Source organism: Lepus europaeus, chromosome 1, assembly GCF_033115175.1.
Source record: "Lepus europaeus isolate LE1 chromosome 1, mLepTim1.pri, whole genome shotgun sequence".
NCBI classification, from domain to species: Eukaryota; Metazoa; Chordata; class Mammalia; order Lagomorpha; family Leporidae; genus Lepus; species Lepus europaeus.
Genome location: NC_084827.1, coordinates 907,121 through 934,894, shown reverse-complemented (window position 1 = coordinate 934,894; position 27,774 = coordinate 907,121). Strand labels below are relative to the sequence as shown.

General features: G+C 44.0%; 1 protein-coding gene across 3 annotated transcripts in view; it reads right to left on the bottom strand.

Moving 5' to 3' along the window:
* IFT56 (intraflagellar transport 56) overlaps window positions 1-27,774 on the bottom strand; it is a 96,827-nt gene that overhangs the window by 30,093 nt on the left and 38,960 nt on the right. For all 3 annotated transcript variants that reach the window (XM_062205579.1, XM_062206485.1, XM_062206864.1), the window contains 3 exons: window positions 12,903-12,977; window positions 9,530-9,632; window positions 7,594-7,649 (listed from right to left, as the gene is read on the bottom strand). In XM_062205579.1, the coding sequence (XP_062061563.1) occupies window positions 7,594-7,649; window positions 9,530-9,632; window positions 12,903-12,977 (234 nt within the window). The remainder of the gene's footprint in view (window positions 1-7,593; window positions 7,650-9,529; window positions 9,633-12,902; window positions 12,978-27,774) is intronic.

Here is a 27,774-nt window from a genome sequence, read left to right as displayed (position 1 = left end):
GGCCAGCGCCGTGGCTCAATAGGCTAATCCTCTGCCTTTCGGTGCCAGCACACTGGGTTCTAGTCCTGGTTGGGGCACCGGATTCTGTCCCGGTTGTCCCTCTTCCAGGCCAGCTCTCTGCTATGGCCCAGGAGTGCAGTGGAGGATGGCCCAAGTACTTGGGCCCTACACCCCATGAGAGACCAGGGGAAGCACCTGGCTCCTGCCTTCGGATCACCATGGTACGCTGGCCGCAGCGTGCCAGCCGTGGCGGCCATTGGAGGGTGAACCAATGACAAATGAAGACCTTTCTTTTTTTTTTTATTTATTTATTTTTTTTATTTTTGACAGGCAGAGTGGATAGTGAGAGAGAGAGAAAGACAGAAAGAAAGGTCTTCCTTTGCAGTTGGTTCACCCTCCAATGGCCACCAAGGCGGGCACACCGAGGCCGGCGCACCACGCTGATCCCAAGGCAGGAGCCAGGTGCTTCTCCTGGTCTCCCATGGGGTGCAGGGCCCAAGCACTTGGGCCATCCTCCACTGCACTCCCGGGCCACAGCAGAGAGCTGGCCTGGAAGAGGGGCAACCGGGACAGGATCGGTGCCCCGACCGGGACTAGAACCCGGTGTGCCGGCGCCGCAAGGTGGAGGATTAGCCTGTTGAGCCACGGGGCTGGCCAAGACCTTTCTCTCTGTCTCTCTCTCACTATCCACTCTGCCTGTAAAAAAAAAAAAAAAAAAAAAAAAAAAACTCTAGATTTTAGCATTTCGAAACTTTAGCCCTTGTGAGGAAATGACTACATATAATGGAGGGTTTTTTTTTTTTTTTTTTTTGGACAGGCAGAGTGGATAGTGAGAGAGAGAGAGAGACAGAGAGAAAGGTCTTCCTTTTTGCCATTGGTTCACCCTCCAATGGCCGCTGCGGCCGGCGCATCGCGCTGATCCGAAGCCAGGAGCCAGGTGCCTCTCCTGGTCTCCCATGCAGGTGCAGGGCCCAAGCACTTGGGCCATCCTCCACTGCCTTCCCAGGCCACAGCAGAGAGCTGGCCTGGAAGAAGGGCAACCGGGACAGAATCCAGTGCCCCAACCGGGACTAGAACCCGGTGTGCCGGCGCCACAAGGTGGAGGATTAGCCTGTTAAGCAACGGCGCCGGCCCATATAATGGAGTTTTAAAACATCAAAAAAAACGAGAATATACACTCTCTTATCAAAAGTCTCAAATAAAGGACAGGTGTTTACTCTAAGGGTTAAAACATTGGTTAGGCCGGCGCCGTGGCTTAATAGGCTAATCCTCCGCCTTGCGGCACCGGCACATCAGGTTCTAGTCCCGGTTGGGGCGCCGGATTCTATCCCGGTTGCCCTTCTTCCAGGCCAGCTCTCTGCTATGGCCCGGGAAGGCAGTGGAGGATGGTCCAAGTGCTAACACATACTGGGAGACAGAGCAGGTGCTGGCTGAAGCACTGGTCCCTGCCACCACCCGGAGTCCCAGACTGAGTTCTAGGCTCGTGCTGACTACTGCTGGTATACACAGAGTGAACCAGCAGATGGAAGAGCTCACTCTTTCTGCTTTTCAAATAAAATGAAAATAAATTTTAAAAAAATAATGAATTCTCACATAAAAGCAGAAATCTCTAACATAATGCCTTCCAGCTATCTTTCTGATATTCCACGTTCAACAGTAGTGGGTTAGCAAAAATGTAAAGCATTCTTGGGAGAATCAAGATGGTTGTAGAGGAAGAAGCCCAGCATCTGCCTCCTCCACTACCAAGAAGACCCAAAGCAGCTGCTTCTGGAGGGAGGAGGAGGACTGGACACAGGGACAGGACAGTGGGACACAGGAGGACACTGAATGCAGGCACAGCAGCTCAGGGCGAGGGGACAGAGGAACAAAGTGGTCTGCAGGGAAACGGGGAGAGGAGCGCCAGCAGGGCTGTCTGTGCAACCCTCCCTGCAGAGGGACCCGGCCAGCAGGAACTCCCCCAGCTTGTCCTCCCCTCCAACCCCCAGGGCAAGGGCCACGGCAGTGAGCCACCATCTTGAGAAGGGACTCACAGTCTGAGTCCATACTGTGTGAGGAGACTGTGGCCCTCACCTATCTTCCTCCCAGGAGCCCCAGTTCATTCCTGCAACCTAGCAAGGCAGGTGGAGCCCCACAGGTCAAGCTAGGCCCAGCAGAGCAACAGTGACCCCAGTGCCCTAGCCCACACTGCTCTGTACCTCAGTGGACACTGTGAACATGGCAGGTGGGATAGCCAGCCCCAAAGACTCTGGGAACAGGGGGGCGTGGCCCCTCGGAACTGGGGATCAATTCCCTCCCCTGACCACATGAACACTGCCAGTTCCAGCTGGAACTTGTGGACACAAGGACGCAGTCAGGGTTCCTGTGCACCTGCCCAGTCTGCCTAAAGAGGCTCAGGGCTCCCTGCACACTGCGGGCAGCTCCTGTGGTACAGTCTGGGTGCTCAACAGGCAGTGTGCCAGTGCTCTGGGTGGGTGAAGATTGCTGGGAGCATTTGCTCCCCTTCAACAGTGGGTCCGCCTGCTCCCACTTGGCACAGAGAAGGACTTGGGGCACTAACCTCCACAGCAGTCGCCGATGGAGCCTCTCGGGTGCTGCTCTGGATTGCTACCCCTCTCAGCAGCGGCCGGAGCTCTCGCCGCACCCAGCCCTGGAGTCCTGGCTGATGCCTTCTGTGCCTCACTTATCCAGCAACACCTCACTCTCTGGGACCCAGGCTGGGCTTTCCATGACCCATCTAACATAGCACATCACTCCTGCTCACTGGGGCCTCTGGCCCAGAGTTTCTGTGCTCCACCCGGGGCAGCGTGGGACTCAGGGCTCCAGCCTCTCCCCGAGAAGCCACCAGAGAGAGTCTGCCACTCACTTGTTGCTTGGGCCTGAGCTTCTTGCCACCCACCCAGCCCAGCATGCAGCAGCTCGTGAGATTGGTCCAAGACTTCTTGTTCTGCTTTCACAGCGCCGAAGTCACTCTAACAGATCCAGCAGCCTCTCAGACAGCCTCCGCGGGACGAGGCTCCTCACAGCATGAGTTTCACTGCGGGAGCTCTGGAGCTAGGCAGTGGCTAGGAGTCTGTAAGATCATTGGCTCCGGGAACCAGACTGATCTCACAACTCAGCACCTAACTTGGATACTGGTTGGGAGTTTGTGTGCCAGAGGCTCCCATAGCACCATCAGGACCTGCTGCCAACGCTTGAGATTTTCATCCCAGTCCCTCTCCAGGGAGATGGCTGGGGACAAGCATAACAGGGGTACCAGTAACCACACTGAGCGATGGCAACTACCAACTACAGCAAATAAAGGTACAGAGAGACTATACCACAAAATCCACACAACTAAAGCTAAAGCAGTCTGCCAAACCAATACCCAGAGGCATGTTGTGAGGAAAAAGCCTTAAATCAACACAAATCATCCTTTAAAAGTGAAGAAACAACTGATCTCCAAGATGTACAAAAATCAACACAGAAACACAGGAGGGGCTGGTGCTGCAGCGTAGCGGGTAAAGCTGCCGCTTGCAGTGCTGGCATCCCATATGGGCGCTGGTTCAAGACCCGCTGCTCCACTTCAATCCAGCTCTCTGCTATGGCCTGGGAAAGCAGTGGAGGATGGCCCAAGTCCTTGGGCCCCTGCACCGTGTGGGAGACCCGGAAGAAGCTCCTGGATCCTGGCTTCGGATCAGCTAAGCTCCGGCCGTTGCAGCATCTGGGGAGTGGACCAGGGAGTGGTACAGCAGGTGAAGCTGGCGTCCCATGTGGGCACTGGCACATGTCCCAGCTGCTCTACTTACCATCCAGCCTAGGAAAAGTGGCAGAAGATGGCCCAAGTGTTTAGGCCCCGGCCACGCATACAGGAGACCCAGATGAAATTCCAGGCTCCTGGCTTGGGCTTGGCCCAGCCATGGCTGTTGTGGCCATTTGGGGAGTGAATCAGTGAATGGAAGAGATTTCTCTGTCTCTATTTCTAGCTCGTTCAGATAAAAAATAAATAAATCTTAAAAAAAAAAGAACATAATAATGCATTAATATCAGACTGTGAAGAAAGGCAGATTTGTTAGGACTTGCTAGGCCACTGGGACACAAACAGTTAACTTCAAACTTGGTCAACTGAGCCCCAGCTAAGAACGACCCTGAGGATGTCACAGGTCCTCTATGGGCAAGAGTCCGGCTTTTAAACCTTCCCACTTGTCCTAGCATAGCAAACTGACATCACAAACGTCATACATTGTAAATAGGGGCTCTTCTGCCTGTTCAAACCAACCTGCCACAGTGGACTTGGGTCTCTTGGTGTCCACACAGCTTCTACCCAACAAACAGCATAAATGGACTGCCGCCCATCACCTGGTAGGTGGGTCTCCTCAGACCCCTGCCAGCCATCCAGGCACACTGTAACTGTACTTTCCCCCATCACGTTGTCCTATCTCTGCTTTTAACTGGCTGTCTCCTCATCTTCTTCCTTGAACCCTAAAATCCTAAAACTCACAAGATTGACAAAATGCCTGAGAAAGAATTCGAAAGAATGATTGTATGGTTAATTAAAAAAGACAAGAGGATACAAACAGTTAAATGAAAATTAGGAAATCAATACATGACATGAATGAGAAAGTTGGCAAAGAGATAGAAATAAAGAAAAAGAACTGGACAGAAATCTTTGAAAAAAAGAACTCAATAAATCAAATAAAAAATACACTGGAAATCCTTAACAAGAAACTCGATCAGGCAGAAGAAAGAATATCTGATCTAGCAAATAGGTATTTTGAAAAATCTGTCAGACAAAAAAAAAAAATAAGATGATGCTGAAAGTTGAAACAGTGCCTGGGGTATCTGGGACATCATCAAACGACCCAATATACAAGTGCTGTGGATTCCTGGAGGAATGGAAAAAGACAGTGTAGGAAACCTATCTAGTGAGACAATAGCAGAATATTTCCCTAATTTGGAGAAAGACATAGATATCCAAATATAGGAAGCTCATATAACCCCAAATATACACCATCAGAAAAGACCTTACACAACATATTATAATCAAACTTTTAGAAGTAAAACATAAAAAGAAGGCTAAAATTCGCAATGAAAAAGCACTAGGTCATTTTTTAATGAACTCCCATTAGATTAACAGTAAATTTCTCAATATAAGCCCTTGTAGGCCAGAAGAGAATAGATGGATGTAGTCAAGTTCTAAAAAAAAAAAAAAAAAAAAAAACCTGCCAACCCAGGAGACTTCACCCAATGAAGCTCTTATTTATAAATGAAGGTAAACAAAGAGCTTCAAGACAAGCAAACACTGAAAGAATTCATCACCACAGTGGTCAGCCTTACTTGAGGATATACTACATACAGAAATGGAGGAAGGCAATTCATATCATAAAAGAATATAGGAAACCCACTAGTAAAAGAACAAAGGATATTAAAAGATACAATAAGAATTTTTGTGGAAAACTGGCAGGGTCATTAGTTATAAATAATAACCTTGAGTATAAATAGACTAAAGTCTGTAATTAAAAAATACAGACTAGGGGCCCCTGCTGTGGTGTAGAGAGTAAAGCCACCGCCTGCACTGCCAGCATCCCATATGGGTGGCAGTTTGAGTTCTGCCTACTCCACTTCCGATCCAGCTCTCTGCTATGGCCTGGAAAAGCAGTAGAAGATGGCCCCCGCACCTGTGTGGGAGACCTGAAAGAAGCTCCTGGCTCCTGGCTCCAGACTGGCCCAGCTCCAGCCGTTGCAGCCATTTGAGGAGTGAACCTTCCATTCTCATCAGATGGAAGACCTCTCTTTTTCTCTCTGCCTCTGACTCTGTAACTCTTTCAAGTAAATAAACAAATCTTTAAAAAAAAGGAAACTATGTCCAATATTAACTAAAAAAAAGATACAGACTATCTGAACAGATAAAAAACAAGACCCAACTATATGCTGCCTCAAGAAACACACTTCACCAATAAAGACATACACAGACTGAAAGTGAAAGGATTTAAAAATCAAGTAGGAGTAGCCAAGGTTATATCAGACAAAAAAAAAAAGTTTTTTTTTTTGACAGGCAGAGTGGACAGTAGAGAGCTGGATCAGAAGAGGAGCAGCCAGGACTAGAATCAGCACCCATATGGGATGCCGGTGCTTCAGGCCAGGGCGTTGACCTGCTGCAGCACAGCGCCGTGGGCCATCTTCTACTGCTTTTCCAGGCTATAGCAGGGAGCTTCTACCAAACTTTCAAGGAAGAATTGAGACTAATTTTTTTCAAACTATTCCAAACAATTGAAAGGAAGGAAACCTTCCCAAACTCATTCTATGAGGCCAGTATTACCTTAAATCCAAAACCAGACAATACAAGAACAACATATTTATCTATATGACAGAATATTGCTAACGTAAAAAAGAATGAAATCCTGACATTTGCAACAAAATGGATGGAATCAGAAATCATTATGCTAAACAAAATAAGTCAGACACAGAAAGACAAATATCACACGTTTTTTCTCATATGTAGAAGTTAATATATAGAGAGCGAAATAGCATAAAAATTGTGTGTATGTCATATTATTTGGTATCTAGGTAGTTATACATGGTGTCTATTCTGAATTATACCAACTACATGACGATATACCTTTCTTTCCTCATTTTATGATCACTGTAATAAATTCCACATTATGTGATATTAATGTTCCTGTTTTCAAGAAAAAAAAGTGTATACGTATATGTATATAATATCCATATATGAAGTGAATATGGCAAAATGGTAAAAAATTGTTAAATATTTTTATAAGATTTATTTATTTTATTTGAAAGGCAAATTACAGAGAAGGGGGGAGAAACAGAGAGAGAAAGACAGCTTCCATCTGTTGGCTCACTCCCCAAATGGTTGCAGTATCTGGAGAGGGCCAGACTGAAGCCAGGAGCCAGGAGCTGCTTTTGTGTCTTCCACATGAATATAGTGGCTCCAGTACTAGGGCCATCTCCCACTGCTTTCCCAGCACATTAGCAGGGAGACAGATTGGAAGTGGAGCAGCCAGGACTCGAACTGGTGACTATATGGGATGCCAGTGCTGCAAGAAGCAGCCTAACCTGCTACATCCTAATATTGTTAAAGCTTTTTTTTTTCTTTTTTTAAATTTTTTTGACAGGCAGAGTGGACAGTGAGAGAGAGACAGACAGAGAGAAAGGTCTTCCTTTGCTGTTGATTCACCCTCCAATGGCTGCCACAGCTGGCGCACTGAGGCTGGCGCACCACGCTGATCCGAAGGTAGGAGCCAGGTGCTTCTCCTGGTCTCCCATGGGGTGCAGGGCCCAAGCACTTGGGCCATCCTCCACTGCACTCCCGGGCCACAGCAGAGAGCTGGCCTGGAAGAGGGGCAACCGGGACAGAATCTGGCGCCCCGACCGGGACTAGAACCCGGTGTGCCGGCGCTGCTAGGCAGAGGATTAACCTGTTGAGCCATGGTGCCGGCTCTAAATCTTAAAATAAAGTTTTTAAGTGCTCCTAATAGTAGAAGGGAAAAAAATAAATCTCATACTGTACCCCATATATATGTATAATTATTGTCAATACAATATTTTAATGAAAAAAATCAGCTTTTCTTTAATGACGAAAAGATTCTCAATTACCTGAGGAGTAGTAGGTTCCAGATCCCTAATTAAGTTATAAGCTTCTTGTACGTCATCTGAAATATAAGAGAGAAGTAAGTAGTCATACTAGTTTGTATTCTAGAAAACTCTTCTTAGTTTCTGAGAACTCCTTTAGTATTCAAATATTCATGAGAAATATGATCTGCTTCATTTGTTTTCTAGCTCTCCATCAAGTTCTGAGTTGAGCAGGTATTCTAAAGATAACCAAATATCCTTAGGAAAATAATATCAAGCCACCAAATATCTAAAAAATCTTTAAACTAAGAATATGAACTGGGTGCTATATGCCAATTAAATAAGGAAAATGACCAGGGTTTTTTTTTTTTTTTTTTAAATGACCATGTTTTAACCAGATTTTTTTTTAGTATATGAGGGAAATGACAAAGACTGAAATTTGCTTTCAAAGCATTTCAAGAACGAAAAGTGGTGTGACAGATAAAAAATGCTGGCAATATCTTAAAAACTGTTAAGCCTGGAATGAGTATTTGGGTATTCATTAAATTCTACTTTTTGCTTGTGTTTAGAATTTTTCATTATAAAACTAATGTGTAAAATAAACATGCTATTTCTTTAACTCTTGCTCAAAAGTCTATTTTATGCTTCTATATAGAATAGAGAAGACTGCAAGTTCATATTCTTTTTTTTTTTTTACAGGCAGACTGGATAGTGAGAGAGAGAGACAGAGAGAAAGGTCTTCCTTTTTGCCGTTGGTTCACCCTCCAATGGCCGTTGCGGCCAGCGCATCTCGCTGATCTGAAGCCAGGAGCCAGGTGCTTCTCTTGGTCTCTCATGCGGGTGCAGGGCCCAAGGACTTGGGCCTCCTCCACTGCCTTCCCGGGCCACAGCAGAGAGCTGGCCTGGAAGAGGGGCAACTGGGATAGAATCCGGCGCCCCAACCGGGACTAGAACCCGGTGTACTGGTGCCGCAAGGCAGAGGATTAGCCTGTTAAGCCACGGCGCCGGCCCATATTCTTATTTTAATAAACACATGCACCTTGATGAGGAAAATGCTACCTGGTTGATTTACTGTGTGTCTGAAAAGGCCCAGGCTGCTAGTCTGAAATCTATGACAAAATGCTACCATCAACGTATGGCAGCTGCTACTCTGAACTCTTAACTGTTAGCAGACTACTTTAAGGGCCAGCGCCATGGCACCAGCATCCCACACAGTGCTGGTTTGTAGTCTTGGCTGCCCACTTCTGATCCAGCTCCCTGCTAATGTGCCTGGGAGAGCAGTGGAGGATGGCCCATGTCCTTGGGTCCCTGCATCCAGGTGGGAGACCGGGAAGAAGCTCTTGGCTCCTGGCTTCAGCTCAGCTCAGCTCTGGCCAATGCAGTGATTTGGGGAGTGAACCAGCTGATGGAAGACCTTTCTCTCTCTCTGGCTCTACCTCTCTCTGTAACTCTGTCTTCCAAATAAATAAAATAAATATATTTTTTAAAAGACTAGTTTAGGAATATAAGGCGTAATAACTATCACAATTTCTTTGCAACATAGCACTTCTCATAAATGCCCAGAGTACAAAGAAAATGGCAGCTAATCAGAGCAAATAAAAAAGTTAACAATGAAACAAGGTAAGAAAATGTGGATCTGTGTTATACACAGAGGAAACTACAAAAAGAAAACTACAGGAGAAGGGGAGGGAGAAATCAAACCAGAAGGAAGAGAGCCCCAGACAGATCAGTGAGAGGAATGAAGGAACAGCACAGGAGAAGAGGGCAGGAAGCAGTAGCAGGAGAGAGTGAAGAGAGAGGCATGATGAAAATGCACCATACATTCCTTTTTGTCCTACGAATCTGTGGCAAAAATTCTGGGAAGCATTGTGAATTTAAAAAGTTAAAACAGTAGTCCAACTGGAAATTAAACATTCTGAAATATCTCATTATAACTAAGACCAAGACAAATTTTTCTTACCTTGACGAAGGTAATAAATCACTAAATTTAGCCTCGCTTCGGGAATCACATCAACCAGGGGAGGTAGGACCTGCAAAGCCCCTTCACCTCCTCGGAACACAACCTAGCAGCAGAGAAACTGGGTTACCATGGCAGTAAGCGTGGCTACACTTCCTGAAGGACATGTTAGAGGGGCTGCCACCGACCACCGAGTTCACGATATCCAAAACGAAATCAGCCCTGGAATCAGCTACTGTGTTGACAACTTGCACTGCTGGTGAATTTATGATCGCCTAACAAAGCTCTGATCTCCCCTCAGCTTGACCCTTACGTATCTTCCTTTCACCCTGTCTGAAACCTTCCCGTACTAGCACTCTCTGCCCTGTACCGTTTATTTTTAGCCATAGCTCTTGTCACTGCATCTCATCACACATGTCTGTTCATATCTCACACCCACCACAGTATGAGCTCCACAGTTACTTTGAGGAACTTTGTACTTACTGTGTGCTCTCAGGCCCTCGGGACTGTCACTGAATGAGTTGGCATTCAGTGTTTGAAAAGCTCTCCATGTACCTAGGAACTTGGTCTCGTTGAAGTAAAGATATTATCTAAATTATAAGCACAGGGCAGCACTGTGGTGCAGCAGGTTAAGCTGCTGCTTGCAATGCCAACATCTGCCAGGAGCACTGGTTTGAGTCCCAGCTGCTCTGCTTCCAATCCAGCTCCCTGTTACTGTGTCTAGGAAAGCAGTGAAGGATGGCCCAAGTCCTAGGGCCCCTGAACCTGTGTGGGAGACCCAGAAGAAGCTCCTGGCTCCTGACTTCAGATTGGCACAGCTCCTGTCATTGCAGCCAATTGGGGAGTGAACCAGCAGATGGAAGACCTCTCTCTCTCTCTCTGCCACTCCTTCTCTCTCTGTGTAACTCTTTCAAGTAAATAAATAAATCTTTTTAAAAAAAAGTAATTCAGGCCGGCACCGTGGCTCAACAGGCTAATCCTCTGCCTTGCGGCGCTGGCACACCGGGTTCTAGTCCCAGTCGGGGCACCGGATTCTGTCCCGGTTGCCCCTCTTCCAGGCCAGCTCTCTGCTATGGCCCGGGAGTGAAGTGGAGGATGGCCCAAGTGCTTGGGCCCTGCACCCCATGGGAGACCAGGAGAAGCACCTGGCTCCTGCCTTCGGATCAGCGTGGTGCGCCGGCCGCAGCACGCTGGCCGTGGCGGCCATTAGAGGGTGAACCAACGGCAAAGGAAGACCTTTCTCTCTGTCTCTCTCTCACTGTCCACTCTGCCTGTCAAAAATTAAAAAAAAAAAAAAGTAATTCATAATTCATGTTCACTGGGAAAAAAAAGCCTTAACTACAAGATTACAAATGAAAAATTTCCATATTTCCATTGCTTTAATCTCACTCTCCAAGGATAATCTCTCTTTATCATCCATGTCCTTTCCAGTCATATAGACATACAGTGGCTCTTTACTGTGGCTGTATTTTACATTCACCTGGGAGGCTATTAAAACTATTGACAGCTGGGCCCTAAACCACTATTAGATAGTACCTGGGGTGGGGTCCATACATCATCGTTAGTTTCAGAAGACTGCCAGATGATTACAACGCGCAGTTGTATGTGATGTCACAATGTCTAGGTGCACCCGGTCTGCCCTTTCTTGTCATTTGAGATTCTCTCTCTTCTAGTCCCTTAGGTGCAGATGCACTTTTTAAAAAATTACAAAGCAGAAAGAGACAGAGATCTGCCACCCATAAGTTCACTCCCCAGATGCCTGCAATAGCCAGGGCAGGGCTGGAGTCGGGAGCCAGTGACTCAATCTGGGTCTCCCATGAAGGTGGTAGGGACTTACAACACTTGAGCCATCAAGCACTGCCTCCCGGAATGCAAACTAGCAGGAAGCCAGGACGGGAAGTGGGGCCTGGGCTCATGCCTAGCGAGTCCAGTATGGGATGTAGGTTCCTAGATGGCATTTTAGCCACTGCATCAAATGCCCATCCCCAGATGTCCTTTTGGAATCAAATTTTTTGTTTCTAACTCTTTCTTCCATAGTTAACTATTAGGATTCCAGCAACTGAAAATCCCCTATATTTAATTGTCAAGACTCCTAACTCCTAACTCCATACTCAAATCCTGATCTCTCTCCAGATTAGATTCCAGACTACTCTCTCTAATGGATACTTCCTCCCAAAAAGTAAGCTGATTTAAATATAAAGTACACAAGAACAGAAGAGATTATAGACAGGAGCACTTAACAGAAAACTATCCAACTAAAACCCTGTGATGGAGACACGAGGGAGGGAAGGACGGATTACAAACATAAGACAGGGTCAAGAAAGAAGCATTCGATTTTAGTGATGGAGAAAGTCTACAACAGCTGTGTTTTTCAGCCTGGGTACCAGGAGAAATCAGAAGGAACAGGTGTGGTTACGATCACATTTTCAGACGAGGAATCGGAGACTCAGCAATACTAGAAAACGTGCCAAGTGTTCTTGAGTGTGTTCAAAGTGGTCAATAAAAATCACAGAATCTGAGCTTAGACTTTTTAAGAAGCGATGTCCCTCATAATCCAGTCTTCAGGCTAAGTCCTCTCCAACCTAACTTTGCAGTATTTCCCAGTGCAGACTCACGGTTCCCGTAAGACCACACTGCTCACAACCTTTCCCACATACAATCCTTGTCCTAGTGCGACGCCCCTGACTAGAACTGAAACCTCTGTATCTTAGCCGTTCCTCAAAGAACAGAAAATCTCCCCTGGTTGTTCTAATCCATCAGGATGTGTTCTTCTGTCTTTCCCAAAACACTCAACACCTGTATCTACACTGCCTTGCCCTTCTCCCCAAATGGGATACACATTCCTTTCCTCCCAGTCAGGCTTTCCTTGAGGAAAGATACTGATACGTTAAACTCTTTGCTCTTCTCCATAGAAATAAGATGTCCGCTTGGAGTGAAGTAATACTTCTTTCCAGCTGCCGTGATGTACCAAAACAAGAGTAGGAGTACAGTTAGTCAAAACAGGAAGCTTGGGGCTGGCACTGTGGCGTAGCGGTAAACCTGCTGTCTGCAGTGCCTGCATCCCATATGGGCACTGGTTCGAGTCCCGGCTGCTCCACTTCTGATCCAGCTCTCTACCATGGCCTGGGAAAGCAGTAGAAGATGGCCCAAAACCTTGGGCCCCTGCACTAGCGTGGGAAGACCCGGAAGAAGCTCCTGGCTCTGGCTTCAGATCAGCGCAGCTCCAGCCAATACAGCCAACTGTGGAGTGAACCAGGGGATGGAAGACCTCTCTCTCTCTCTCTGCCTCTCCTTCTCTCTCTGTGTAACTCTGACTTTCAAATAAATAAATAAATCTTTACAAAAAAAAAAAAAAAAAGATAGGAAGCTTATTCACCAGATTGTGCCTGATGAGTTCTTTGGCAAATTCGAAGGATGAAGAAGCGTTGTCCATCAAGCTTCTGAGTTCTGCCTGAAATTTAAGAAGGAAATGCTTATGAAACTCCAATTTGTATCACATATTTACAGAATGCTTTAAACCTTACAGGGAATTTAACATGCTATTCCATTTGATCTTCATGACGCTTCATGACAATTGTGATTGTCCACAACCTGGTTTCTCTAGTGGAAGGCTGATTTACCAGTAGAATGTATTTCAGTGTGATTTGTTATGATGCATAAGGGAGAAATTATACGATCATCCCAATCAATGTGGAATGCAGGATGTTGTTATAATTCAACATCTGATCATTATAAAGCTGTTTAGCAAACCAATACTAAAAGAAAATTTCCTTCATCTGCTAGAGGGTACCTTTCCACATCTATATTAAATACTACATTCAATGATAAAATAGCAAAAGCTCTTTCTTTGAAATAAAAAACACAAAAGGATTTTCTAAATTTGCAACACTGTTTCAGATGAGCTAGGTAGTGCAGTAAGACAAGAGAAGGGATAAAATTCGAAGAACTGGAAAGGAAGAAATAAAATGGTGCTATGACTGCCTCTATTTAAAATCCAAAGGAATTTACAGATCAATTATTAGAGTTAAGATTTCTCAAAAGAAGACACACTAATGATTAACAGGTATATGAAAAAATGCTCAATATCAAGGAAATTCAAGTTAAAGCCACAAGGAGGTATCATCTCACACTGGTTAGAACGGCAACTATCAAAAGGCACCTATAACAAGCACTGGCAACTGTATGCAGAAAAGGGACTCTGCACTGCTGATGTGGATGTTAATTAGCATAGCCATATGGAAAACAGCTTGGAGTTTCCTCAAAAAGTTGAAAGCAGAACTGCCACTGACCCAGCAGCCTCGCTAGGAGGCAGGGAAGCCCGGATTCGCAGACATCCGCCCTCCCCAGCTCACTGAGCAACGTTCACAACAGCCAGACCGAGAGGCAACCTCAGTGTCTCAGCGCACTTTGTGCTGGGCAGTACACATGAGGGCTGAGAAACCACACACTGGATGGGAGGATCCAGACCTGAAGGCAGTAAGTGGATGACCTAGCAGAGGTCGGCAAGAACTTAACAAGCATAAAATCAGTAAGCAGTGAATGGCCTTGACAGAGTCCTTCATCGCTCAGTAAATGCAGTATTATCTGCATGGAAAAATCTGATTAATGAGATCTATCGTGCGAGAAACACTTCAAAAAAATAAACAAGCTCCTGCGGCCCTTCAACTGATCTAATCAACAAGGCAGAATGAAGAGAAGGGCTGCACATTCTGTAAAAGTAGACTCTGGCAACAGAGAAAACAGAATCAACAGGCTTATTAGAATAAAGAACTAAAGTATCAATCATAATGATGTTTAAAAGATTTATTGGGCAGGCACTGTGGCGCAATGGGCTAAGCCTCCGCCTGTGGGCGCCAGTTGGAGACCTGGCTGCTTCACCTCTGAGCCAGCTCCACAGCTAATTCCCCGAGAAATCAGAAGATGACCCAAGTGCTTGGGCCGCTGCACTCACATGCGAGACCCAGAAGCTCCTGACTCCTGGCTTTGCATTGGCCTAGCTCCAACCATTGCAGCCATTTGCGGAGTGAACCAAGAGGTGGAAGATCATTCTCTATGCCTCTCCCTCTCTCTGTCTAACACTATGTCTCTCAAATAAATAAATAAATAAATAAAATCTTTAAAAAATTAAAAATAGGGGGGTCAGTGCTGTGGTACAGCGGGTTAAAGCCCTGGCGTGAAGCACCAGCATCCTATATGCGCGCCAGTTCTAGTCCCGGCTGCTCCTCTTCCCATCCAGCTCTCTGCTATGGCCTGGGAAAGCAGTGGAAGATGGTCCAAGTCCTTGGGCCCCTGCACCCACATGGGAGACCCAGAAGAAGCTCCTGGCTCCTGGCTCCTGGCTTTGGATCAGTGCAGCTCCGGTCGTTGTGGCCAATTGAGGAGTGAACCAGTGGATGGAAGACCTCTCTCTCTCTCTGCCTCTCCTTTCTCTGTGTAACTCTGCCTTTCAAATAAATAAATCTTAAAAAAAAAAAAAACTCAATGTAAAGAAGTCAATTATCCCCCACCCAAAAAAGATGTCAATTATCCCAAAATTCATTTATGGTTTCAATTCAACCCAATTAAAACCCCAACAGGTTCGTCTGTGTGTTTGGATTCGACAAGTTTGTTTTATAATTCATTTTGAGATAGAGTCAAGACACTCTTGAAGAACAACAATAAGTTGTCAGAACTTGCTAGAATCACTACATATGCAAATCTATTATAAAGCTATAGTAATTAAGGAAGTATGATACTGAGACAGAGATAAGTGGACCAATAAAAACAGAGGACTCAGAATGATATCAGAAGAAGAAAAATGTTTTCAAGCTGGCAGAATAGTGGGAAAGAATGATCTTTTCAATAACAATTCTGGGACAATGACTTGATTTAAGAATACAAAGTGAGGGGCCAGCGCTGCGGCATAGAGGGTTAAAGCCCTGGCCTGCAGTGCCAGCATCCCCATATGGGCACCGGTTCTAGTCCCAGCTGCCCCTCTTCCAATCCAGCTCTCTGCTGTGGCCTGGGAAAGCAGTGGAAGAAGAGCCACATCCTTGGGCGCCTGCACCCATATGGGAGACCTAGAAGAAGCTCCTGGCTTCGGACTGGCGCAGCCCTGGCTGTTGCGGCCATCTGGGGAGTGAACCAGTGGATGGAAGACCTCTCTCTCTGTCTCTACCTCTCTCTGTAACTCTTTCAAATAAATAAAATAAATCTTAAAAAAAAAAAGAATGAAAAATAAGATGTGACAGGTATGGTTCTGCACAACAGGTTTGCCCCCGATTATTTGCTAGCTGAACCAGGTGAAATATGTGATACGCTATAGTCAACAAAACCTGCTGCAGCTACATTAGCAACTCAGGGACAGTAGAATTAGATATTTAAAATGACCAAGCTAAATGACTACACTGCTCCGGTCAAGAGGAGACAACAGCCAACTCCATGCTGCGAGCAGCAAAGGACGCCCTTCCAGCCTTATCTGGTTTGTACACCTGTTACCACCCCTACTGCCTGCAGTCTTGTTCAGTACACGTCTGTTAGACATGCTTCTTCAATTCGTCACCTCTAGAATACAGCAGTTCCGTGGCGAGATGGTGGTCACGTAGGGATTCCAGCCATGACCAATGGCTGGAGAGAAACCCCCAGCTCCTCCAATGGAACCTCTGGACCAGTTAGCAGGGGATTTTCATTCGTTGGCTAGGCAGGGATGATGTTCTGGCACAGCATGAGGAAGTCACAGAAAAAAAAAAAAAAAGAAGAAGAAGAAGAAATTACAGAAGATGGACCTTCTTCCTCCTTTGGCCTCCCTTAAAGATTACTGGAGAAAAATCTTTGGAGGGGAAAGATGTTACGGATAAGGACAGTCAGGGGTTAGACAGGGCAGAGGAAATATGTCACCACATCCTTCTCAGGGCTGCCTCTGAAAACCCCTCCCATGGCCTGCAATCTGAAATGGCTATTGTAGCAAAGCTGCCACCCAGAACCAGCACCCCCTGAAAATATCCGGCAAGGCTGCTGTGTCCCTGTGGGGACCCATAGCCTATTGCATCGCAACTGCTGTGGCTGACACTACCACTCCCATCATGCACCTGACACCATGACACTGCCTTGACTTCCTAAAAAGGTCAGAAAATGGGCAGACACCAAATTTCTGGAAAAGTCTGCCTGAAACACCACCCCCTATGGCTCCAGACCACATACAGATGATGTCCCTGAACCACCTCATAGGCTGCAACTTACTCTAGAGCATACCTACACCCCCTCTGACTTTATACTTTCACTTTGCTGATAAATCTTACTCCTTTGCTAACCTTAAAAAAAAAAAAAAGAAAGAAAGAAAGAAAGAAAGAAAGAAAGAAAGAAAGAAAGAAAGAAAGAAAGAAAGAAAGAAAGAAAGAAAGAAATTAATTTGGGGTGAGCGTTGTGGTGCAGTATCCGACAGCTTGGATGAGTGCCAGTTCAAGTTGCAGTTGCTCAGTTTCTGACCCAGCTCCCTGCTAATGTGCCTGGGAAGACAGCAGAAGACGGCCCAGTGCTTGGACCTCTGCCATGCACGTGGGAGAACCAGATGGAGATTCTGGCTCCTGGCTTCCACCTGGCAAAGCCCTGCACATTGCGGCCATTTGGGGAGTGAACCAGCAGATGGAAGATCCTGCTCCGTATCTCTACCTCTCCTTCCCTAACTCTGCCTTTAAAATAAATGAATAAAAATTTTGAAAAAATGATTCAGGGGCCAGGGCTGTGGTATAGCGGGTAAAGCCACTGCCTGCAGTGCTGGCATCCCATATGGGCACCGGTTCACGTCCTGGCTGCTCCACTTCTGATCCAGCTCTCTGCTATGGCCTGGGAAAGCAGTAGAAGATGGCCCAAGTCCTTGGGCTCCTGCACCTGCGTGGGAGACCTGGAAGAAGCTCCTAGCTCCCAGGTTCAGGTTGGCGCAGCTCCAGACGTTGCAGCCAGCTGGGGAGGGAACTAGCAGATGGAAGACCCTTCTCTCTATCTCTTTCTGCCTCTCCTTCTCTCTCTGTGTGTGTAACTCTGACTTTCAAATAAATAAATAAATCTTTAAAAAGAAAAAATGATTCAAAGAAATAAAAAAGGAAATTAGAAAATACTTGGAGGTAAATAAAAGTGGAGACACTATACAACATAACTTAAAGGAGGCAGTTAAAGTAGCGCATACAGGTAATTTTATAGTTGTAACTGCATATTATTTTAAGTAAGAAAGACTGCAAGTTAATAACACAATCTTAAGACACTGGATCCTAAAGCAAGTAGGAGGAAAGAATAATAAAGATTATAAAAGAACTCAATTAAATACAGAAGAACAATAAAGAAAGTCAATAAAACCAAAAGCTAGCTCTCTGAAAACTTAGCACAATTACTAGCTTGACTGACCAAAAAAAGAGAGAAAACTCAAACTACTAGAATCAGAAATTAATTTGTTTCTGACCTTACATAAACAAAAAAGATTACAGGAATACTGTGAAAAATTACATGTCAATAAATTAGATTATTTAAATGAAAAGGATATATACTTAGAAAGATACAAACTATAAATACTTACTCAAGAGGAAATAGTCTGGATAGGTATTATAACAAATAAAGAAACTGAATAATCAAAAATGTGCTTCCAAAGAAAAGCCCAGGCCCAGATGGCCTTATTGCTTAATGCTACCAAACATTTAAAAAAAGAATAATAGTCATTTTTTATAACTCTTTCAAAAAAATAAAAAACAGAAGAGGAATGAAACACTTCCCAACTTTTACTGGATGGCCAGAATTACTCTAATACTAAAATTAGAAAAAAAGTACATGAAAAGAAAATGACAATATGTTTCTTTTAAAAAAATGGATATAAACGTCCTCCCAAAAAAATTCCAGCAAACCAAATCCAGGAGTTCAAGAAAGAATTATATTCCATGAACATATAAGATTTATCTCAAGAATATAAGGGTGGTTTAACACTTAAAAACTGACATACCACATCAGTAGAATAAAAATGAAAACTATATGATCATATTAATAGACAAAGAAAAAGCAACTAACAAAATCTAATTCTCTTGCATGATTAAGAAACTCTTTTTAAACTGGGACTGGAAGGAAACCTTCTTCAACTTAAAAAAAAAACATGAAACCTCCAAGATCAGGAAAAAACAAGAATGTCTGCTCTCACTGCCTCTGTTCAACACTGTGCTGGAATGTCTAGCCAGAGCAACTAGGCACGAACAAAATAACAGACATGCGGACTGCAGCAGCAGTAGTAAAACGCTCCCTACTTACAGATGACACGATTATACAGATAATCATATACACATGAAATACCAAATACCAAAGTGCTACAGAAAAGCCAAAGAATTCAGCAAGGTTTCAGGATGCAAGATCATTATACAAAAATCCACAATATTTCTATCCACTCACAACAAACAATCAAACATTAAATTAATCAATTACATTTACAATAGTACCAATAAGAAAAAAATACTTAGTAGTAAATTTAATAATAAAAGAAGTGCAAAACTTACCCCCTAAAAACTATAAAACATTGTGAAAATAAATGAAAAAACACCTAAAGAAACAGAAAACTATCCCATGTTCATTGATTGTAATACTTAATATTAAGAGACCAATACTCTTGAAATTGATTGACAGATTCAACATAATCCCTATTAGAATCCCATCTGAGTCATCTGTAAAAAATGACAAGTTGATTCTAAAATTCATATTGAGCTGCAAGGGACCAGGACAGCCAAAAGAATCCTTAAAAAAAAAAAAAAAAAAAAAGAGAGTTCACACTTCCTGATTTCAAACCTTGCTACAAAGCACCAGCCAGGGCTAGGTCAGCCCAAAGCTGAGAGCTTGGAACTCCACAGGGGTCTCACAGTGGGTGCAAGGGCCCAAGCTCTTGGGTTATCTTCCATGGCTTCCCCAGGTGCATTAGTGGGGAACCACCTCAGAAGGGGGGCAGCCAGGGCTTGAGCTGGCGCCTACATGGGAGGCCAGCATTGCAGGCAGTGGCTTACCCTGCTGCACCACAACGCTGGCCGCTCTCACCTCTGTAGTCTCAAGCCAGCTTTCTCCTCCCTACAGCAGCATCCCACAGCGAATGCTTCCGTGTCCTCATCATCTGCTGTCATCCCTTCTGCCATGTATTTTATGTGAATTCCCAAATGAGGTTATTATTCGCTCACTTCTTCTTTCCTTGTAACTTAGCTTCAAGCCCCATCCTAATCACAACAAAAATATAGGACATCCTAGTAATAAAATCTAATGGCCTTTCTGTTTTTGTGTTTATTGACCTTTTCTGTACTTCTTACTTCTTTTCATTTTTTTAAAAAAAGATTTTATTTATTTTACTTGCAAGTCAGAGTTACATAGAGAAAGAAGGAGAGGCAGAGAGAGAGAGAGGGTGAGAGAGAGGTCTTCCATCGCTGGTTTATTCCCCATTGGCTTCAATGGCCAGAGCTGAGCCGATCTGAAGCCAGGAGTTTCTTCCGGGTCTCCCATGTGGGTGCAAGGGCCCAAGGACTTGGGCCATCTTCTACACTGCTTACCTAAACCATAGCAGAGAGCTGGATTGAAAATGGATCAGCTGGGATTTGAACTGGCGCCCATATGGGATGCTGGTACTGCAGGCGGCAGCCTCACCCACTATGCCACAGCGTCAGCCCCCCCTCCTACTTTTTTAAACATGTTTCTTCTTAATTTGTCAGCATACTTTTAATTTCTCATTCAATCAACATACAGTTGGTGTCAATTTTGTGTTTGCCTTGTGCAACTCTCAATGAGCTTGTCTAGACTGAAGATAATTAGGCAACTATCAAGTAATAAGTATGATGATGGGAACATGTAGAAAAACATGAATGAGGCCGGCGCTGCGGCTCAATAGGCTAATCCTCTGCCTGCGGTGCCGGCACCCGGGGTTCTAGTCCCAGTTGGGGAGCCGGATTCTGTCCCAGTTGCCCCTCTTCTAGTCCAGCTCTCTGCTGTGGCCCGGGAAGGCAGTGGAGGATGGCCCAAGTGCTTGGGCCCCTGCATCTGCATGGGAGACTAGGAAGAAGCTCCTGGCTCCTGGCTCCTGGCTTCAGATTAGCTCAGCTCTGGCCGTTGCAACCATTTGGGGAGTGAACCAATGGAAGGAAGGCCTTTCTCTCTGTCTCTCTCTCACTGTCTGTAACTCTGTCAAATAAATAAAATCTTAAAAAAAAAAAAAAAGACCAAGAGGAAAGTATGCCTAAATTTGCGGTAAATTTTAGTGCTTATGCCTATGGATCTTTGACAAGGGGTTGAGACCTGAATTTTCCACATATAATGCTAGTTATATAACACTGGGTGAGTTACTCAAAGCACTTTATGAAATAAGTCATTGTGGTTCCAAGATGGCAGAGTAGGGAGGGAGCTGACTGCTCTAGCCCAGGCGAAGACAGTTTAAAAAAAGTGGAGATAGCCGGCGCCGCAGCTCACTAGGCTAATCCTCTGCCTGTGGCGCCGGCACCCCAGGTTCTAGTCCCGGTTGGGGCACCAGATTCTGTCCCAGTTGCTCCTCTTCGAGTCCAGCTCTCTGCTGTGGCCTGGGAGGGCAGTGGAGGATGGCCCAAGTGCTTGGGCCCTGCACCCCATGGGAGACCAGGAGAAGCACCTGGCTCCTGGTTTCCGATCAGCACAGCACGCTGCCTGCTACACACCGGCTGTGGCGGCAGCCACTTGGGGGGTGAACCAACGGAAAAAGGAAGACCTTTCTCTCTGTCTCTCTCTCTTTGTCACTGTCTAACTCTGTCAAAAAAAAAAAAAAAAAAGTGGAGATAGTGCAGTCTCAGGGAAGAGTCAGGGAGAAAACAGCAGAGGAAACTCTACCGAAATTAGAGGAACATGGTGGACCTACACGGAGGGTGTGGACACCGCACCCATGGCTTGGGACTCCGGCAGCCAAGAGCCTACACACCAGCGCTGGACAGTGAAGTGAGACCAGACTGCAACAGCCCAAGACACTGGTGAAAAAGCAGCAGAAGAGTCCAGAGGGAACCCTGCTTGGAGCCCAGTGGGGGAAAGTGTACCAGCCAAACTAGAGGAGGAAAAAAAAAAAAAGATGGGATGGAGGCGCTTCTCTCTCCCTGATCACTTTACAACAGTGTTCTGTAACAAGCCAATAGAGCAGGCGCCATTTTGGACATAAGTAACAGCTGTGCCAGCTTGTGTCTGTGCCTGGCAATCAAACTCCTGACTCTGGTGGGGAGAAGTAACAGAGGGCTAGGAGCTCGGGACTGTGTGAAGCTTCTGAACCAGGACTGTGAAAGAACTGAGGATGTGTGGAAAGAATCATGGTGTGGCTGGGACTTTGAGCAGTCTCAGTGGGAGACACCACAAGCTTGGGGGTTCCTGGTTCCTGGTGAGAGACATTGCTGGGGAATCTGAACTTACACTGAGGACTGCACAGATCCTTGGTGTGGACCTTGGGACAGGGCAGACAAATATTATACCCACTGGGGATAGCACTCAGGCACTGGTCTCAACTGAGGAGAGGAACTCAGCTGAGCAGAATAAACATCCCTTCTGATTTTAAAAAAAGAGAGAGAGAGAGAGAGATTTACCATGCAAACATGGGTGTGTCACCATTGGCACGCCACTAACCCTGGAGAACAGAACAGAGCTCTCTGGCCACACCCACTACAAGCCTCTAGAGATTCACTGAAAGCAGACATTCCACTTATCTACAGAGTCACAGTACAACAAGAAGAGCAGGAGGAGGAGGAGGAGGAGGAGGAGGGGGAGAGGGAGGAGGAGGAGGGGGAGGGGGAGAAGGAGGAGGAGGGGGAGGAGGAGGAGGAGGAGAAGAAGGAGGAGAAGAAGAAGAAGAGGAAGAAGAAGAGGAAGAGGAAGAGGAAGAAGAGGAGGAAGAAGAAGAGGAAGAAGAGGAGGAAGAGGAGGAGGAGGAAGAAGAAGAAGAAGAGGAAGAAGAGGAGGAAGAGGAGGAAGAGGAGGAGGAAGAGGAGGAGGAGGAGGAGGAAGAAGAAGAAGAAACCAATGAGTATCTCCACAAATGCCAAACAACAAATGCACCAACCCAAGAAACAAGAATAAGGAAGACAACATGATGCCCCCAAAAGAACATGACACTTGGATACCAGAACGTGAAGACAAGGAGATAGCAGAAATACAAGAAACGGAATTCAAAAAAATTGATCATTAGATTACATAGAAGTAATCAAAAGCAAATGTACAAACTACTGAAATCCATGCAGGACTTGAAAGAAAATTTCTCCCATGAAATTGAGATCTTAAGGAGGAATCAAAATGAAATGAAGAATTCAATAGAACAAATAACAAATGCAGTGGAGAGCCTTAAAAACAGAATCAGTGAAGCAGAAGAAAGAATATCGTACTTAGAATACAAAGCACAGGAAAGTATACAAACCAAAGACAATCAGAGTATATTAGAAAACTAAAAACACTGTTGGGAATCTATAGGCTATTGTAAAAAACAAAACAAACAAACAAAAAAACTAACATACAGGTTCTAGGAGTTCCTGAAGGCATGTAGAGAGAAAGGATTAGAAGACCTTTTTGTAAAATAATAGCAGAAAACTTCCCTGGTTTGGAGAAACAAAGGGACATCCAAGTACAAGAAGCACACAGAACTCTCAATAGACCAGAAGAGATGCTCACCATGACACACTGTAATCAAACTCTCCACAGTGAAACATAAAGAGAAGATTCTAAAAATGTGTAGGAGAAAAACACCAGATTACTTTCAGAGGATCTCCAACTAGACTCACAGCAGACTTCTCATCAGAAACCCTGCAGGCTAGGAGAGAATGGCGAGATATAGTCCAAGTCTTAAGAGAAAAAACTGTCATACCAGAATATTATACCCTGCAAAGCTCTCATTTGTGAACGAAAGTGAAATAAAGACCTTCCATAACAAACAGAAATTTAAAGAATTTGTCACTACCTGTCCAGCCCTACAAAAGATGCTTAAGGATGTGTTGTACACAGAAACACAGAAACATGGTCATCACTACAAAAGAAGGTAATGGAATAAAATCTCTCAGTAAAAGATCAAAGGAAGTTCAAAGTAAAAACTAGGAATATTTTTGGGAAAATGGCAGGGCAAAGTTATTACTTATCAATAGTAACACTGAATGTAAATGGCCTCAACTCCTCAGTTGAAAAACAGACTGACTGAATGGATTAAAAAATAAAACCCATCTATTTGCTGCCTACAAGAAACACATCTCACCAACAAAGATGCATGCAGGCTGAAAGTGAAAGCATGGAGAAAGATATTCCATGCCAACAGAAACCAAAAAAGAGCTGCTGTGGCCATAGTAATATCAGACAGAGTAGACTTCAACATAAAAATTGTTAAAAAGAGACAAAGAATGGCACTATATAATGATTAAGGGATCAATTAAACAGGAAGATTAACATTATAAAGATATATGCACCTAATTACAGAGCAGCTGGCTATTTAAAAGAAATGTTAAGGGACTTTATGGGAGACTTAGACTCCAATACAATAGTACTGGGGGACTTCAGTACTCCACTTTCAACAATGGACAGATCAACCAGAGAGAAAATCAACAAGAAAACAGCAGATTTAATTGACACTATAGACCAAATGGACCTAACAGATATCTACAAGACCTTTCATCCTACAGTTGCAGAACACATATTCTCAGCAGTGCACAGAACTTTCTCTAGGACTGACCACATGCTAGGTCATAAAGCAAGTCTCAGCAAATTCAAAAAAATAGAAATCATACCATGCATATTCTAAGACCACAATGGAGAGAAGCTGGAAATCAGCAACTCAGGAATCCCTAGAGCATATGCAAACACATGGAGACTGAACAACATGCTCCTGAACGAACAGTGGTTCATACAAGATATCAAAAGAAAAATCAAATAATTTCTGGGAACAAATGAAGATGACAACACAACATATCAAAACTTATGGGATACAGCAACAGCAGTGTTAAGAGGAAAGTTTATAGCAATTGGTGCCTACATCAAGAAATTGGAAAGGCACCAAGTAAATGAGCTATCAATGCATCTCAAGGATCTAGAAAAACAACAGCAAACCAAACCCAAAACTTGTAGGAGAAAAGAAATAATTAAAATTAGAGAAGAAATCAACAAAACTGAATCAAAAAATACAAAAGATCAGCAAAACGAAGAGCTGTTTTGAAAAAATAAACAAAATTGACACACCGTTGGCCCAACTAACCAAACAAAGGAGAGAGAAGATCCAAATCAATAAAAATTAGAGATGAGAAAGGAAATATAACAACAGACACCACAGAAATAAAAGAATCATCAGAAATTACTACAAAGAGTTGTATGTCAACAACCTGGGAAACCTAGAAGAAATGGATTGATTCCTGGACACACATAACCTACCTAAATTGAGCCATGAAGACACAGAAAACCTAAACAGACCCATAATCAAGACAGAAATTGGATTATTAATTAAGGCCCTCCCAACAAAGAAGAACCCAGGACTGGATGGATTCACTGCTGAATTCTACCAGACATTTAAAGAACTAACTCCAATTCTTCTCAAGTTATTCAAAACAACTGAAGGGAAGGAATTCTCCCAAATTATTTCTATGAAAGCAGCATCACCTTAATTCCTAAACCTGAAAAAGACAAAACAGAGAAATTCCCTGAAGAACATAGATGCAAAAATCCTCAACAAAATTCTAGCCAATCGAATCCAATAACACATCAGAAAGATCATCCACCTAGACCAGAGGAGATTTATCCCTGGTATAAAGGGTTGTTTCAACATTTGCAAACCAATCAATGTGATACACCACATAAACAAACTGCTGAACAAAATGCATGATTATCTCAATAGTTGCAGAGAAAGCATTTGAAAAAATACAACACCCTTCCATTGATGAAAACTCTAAGCAAATTGGGTATAGAAGGAACACCCCTCAACACAATCAAGGCAATTTATGACAAACCCATGGCAGACATCCTAGTGAATGGGGAAAAGTTGGAAGCATTCCCACTGAGATCTGGTACCAGACAGGGATGCCCACTCTCACCACTGCTATTCAATATAATCCTGGAAGTTTTAGCCAGAGCCATTAGGCAAGAAAAGAAATCAAAGAGATACAAATTGGGAAGGAGAAGTTAAACTATCGCTATCTGCAGATGACATGATTCTTTATATAGGGGATTCAAAAAACTCCACTGAGACTACTGGAACTCACAGAAAAGTCTGGTAAAGTAGCAGGACATAAAATCAATACGTAAAAATTAACAGCCTTTGTATACACAGGCAATGCCATGGCTGAGAAAGAACTTCTAAGATCAATCCCATTCACAATAGCTACAAAAAAAAAAAAATCAAATACCTTGGAATAAACTTAACAAAGGATGTCAAAGATCTCTATGATGATCTCTATGATGAGAATTATAAAACATTAAGGAAATAGAAGAAGATACCAAAAAATGGAAAAATCTTCCATGTTTATGGATTGGAAGAATCAATATCATCAAAATGTCTATTCTTCCAAAAGCAATTTGCATATTCAATGAGATACCAATTAAAATACCAAAGATATTCTTCTCAGATCTAGAACAAATGATGCTGAAATTCATATGGAGGCTAGGAGACCTCGAATAGCTAAAGAAATCTCTTTATTTTTTTTTTAAGATTTTATTTATTTATTTGAAAGCCAGAGTTACACATAGAGAAAAAGAAGAGGCAGAGAGAGAGAGAGAGAGGTCTTCCATCTGCTGGTTCAATCCCCAATTGGCTGCAATGGCCAGAGTTGCAACAATCCAAAGTCAGGAGCCAAGAGCCTCCTCCGAGCCTCCCACGCAGGTGTAGGGGCCCAAGCATTGGGCCATCTTCTACTGCTTTCTCAAGCCACAGCAGAGAACTGGATCAGAAGTGGAGCAGACAGGACCCAAACCGGCACCCATATGGGATGCCCTCACAGTGGGTGGCAGGTTTACCTGCTATTCCACAGCATCAGCCCCTACAGCAATCTTATACAACAAAAACAAAGCTGGAGGCATCACAATACCAGATTTCAAGACATACTACAGAGCAGTTATAATGAAAACAGCCTGGTACTGGTATAAAAACAGATGGATAGACCGATAGAACAGAACAGAAATGCCAGAAATCAATCCAAACACTTACAATCAACTTATATTTGATCAAGGAGCTAAAACCAATCCCTGGAGCAAGAACAGTCTATTCAACAAATGGTACTGGGAAAACTGGATTTCCATGTGCAGAAGTATGAAACAAGACCCCTACCTTACACCTTACACAAAAATCCACTCAACATGGATTAAAGACCTAAATCTACAACCCAACACCGTCAAATTACTAGAGAACATTGGAGAAACCCTGCAAGATACTGGCACAGGCAAAGATTTCTTAGAAAAGACCTCAGAGGCACAGGCAGCCAAATCCAAAATTAACAACTGGGATTACATCAATTGAGAAGTTTCTCTACTGCAAAAGAAACAGGAAAGTGAAAGGGCAACCAACAGAATGGGAGAAATCATTTGCAAACTATGCAACTGATAAAGGATTAATAACCAGAATCTACAAAGAGATAAACAAACTCCACAACAACAAAACAAACAACCCACTTAAGAGATGGGCCAAGGAGTTAAACACACATTTTTCAAAAGAGAAAATCCAAATGGCCAACAGACACGTGAAAAAATGTTCAGAATCACTAGCAATCAGGGAAATGCAAATCAAAACCACAATGCGGTTTCACCTCACCCCAGTGAGAATGACTTTCATACAGAAATCAACAAACAGATACTGGTGAGGATGTGGGGAAAAACAGTACCCTAATCCACTGTTGGTGGGAATGCAAACTGGTGAAGCCATTATGGAAGACAGTTTGGAGATACCTCAGAAATCTGAATATAGTCCTACCATATAACCCAGCCAGACCACTCCTCGGAATTTACCCAAGGGAAATGAAATCGGCAAATAAAAGAGCTGTCTGCACCTCCATGTTTATTGCAGCTCAATTCACAATAGCTAAGACCTGGAATCAACCGAAATGCCCATCAACAGAAGACCAGATAAAGAAATTATGGGATATGTACTCTATGGAATATTACACAGTGGTAAAAAAAAAATGAAATCTGGTCATTTGCAACAAAATGGAGGAATCTGGAAAACATCATATTGAGTGAAATAAGCCAGTCCCAAAGGGACAAATATCATATGTTCTCCCTGATCTGTGACAGCGAGCACCTAAAAGAAGTACCTTCCT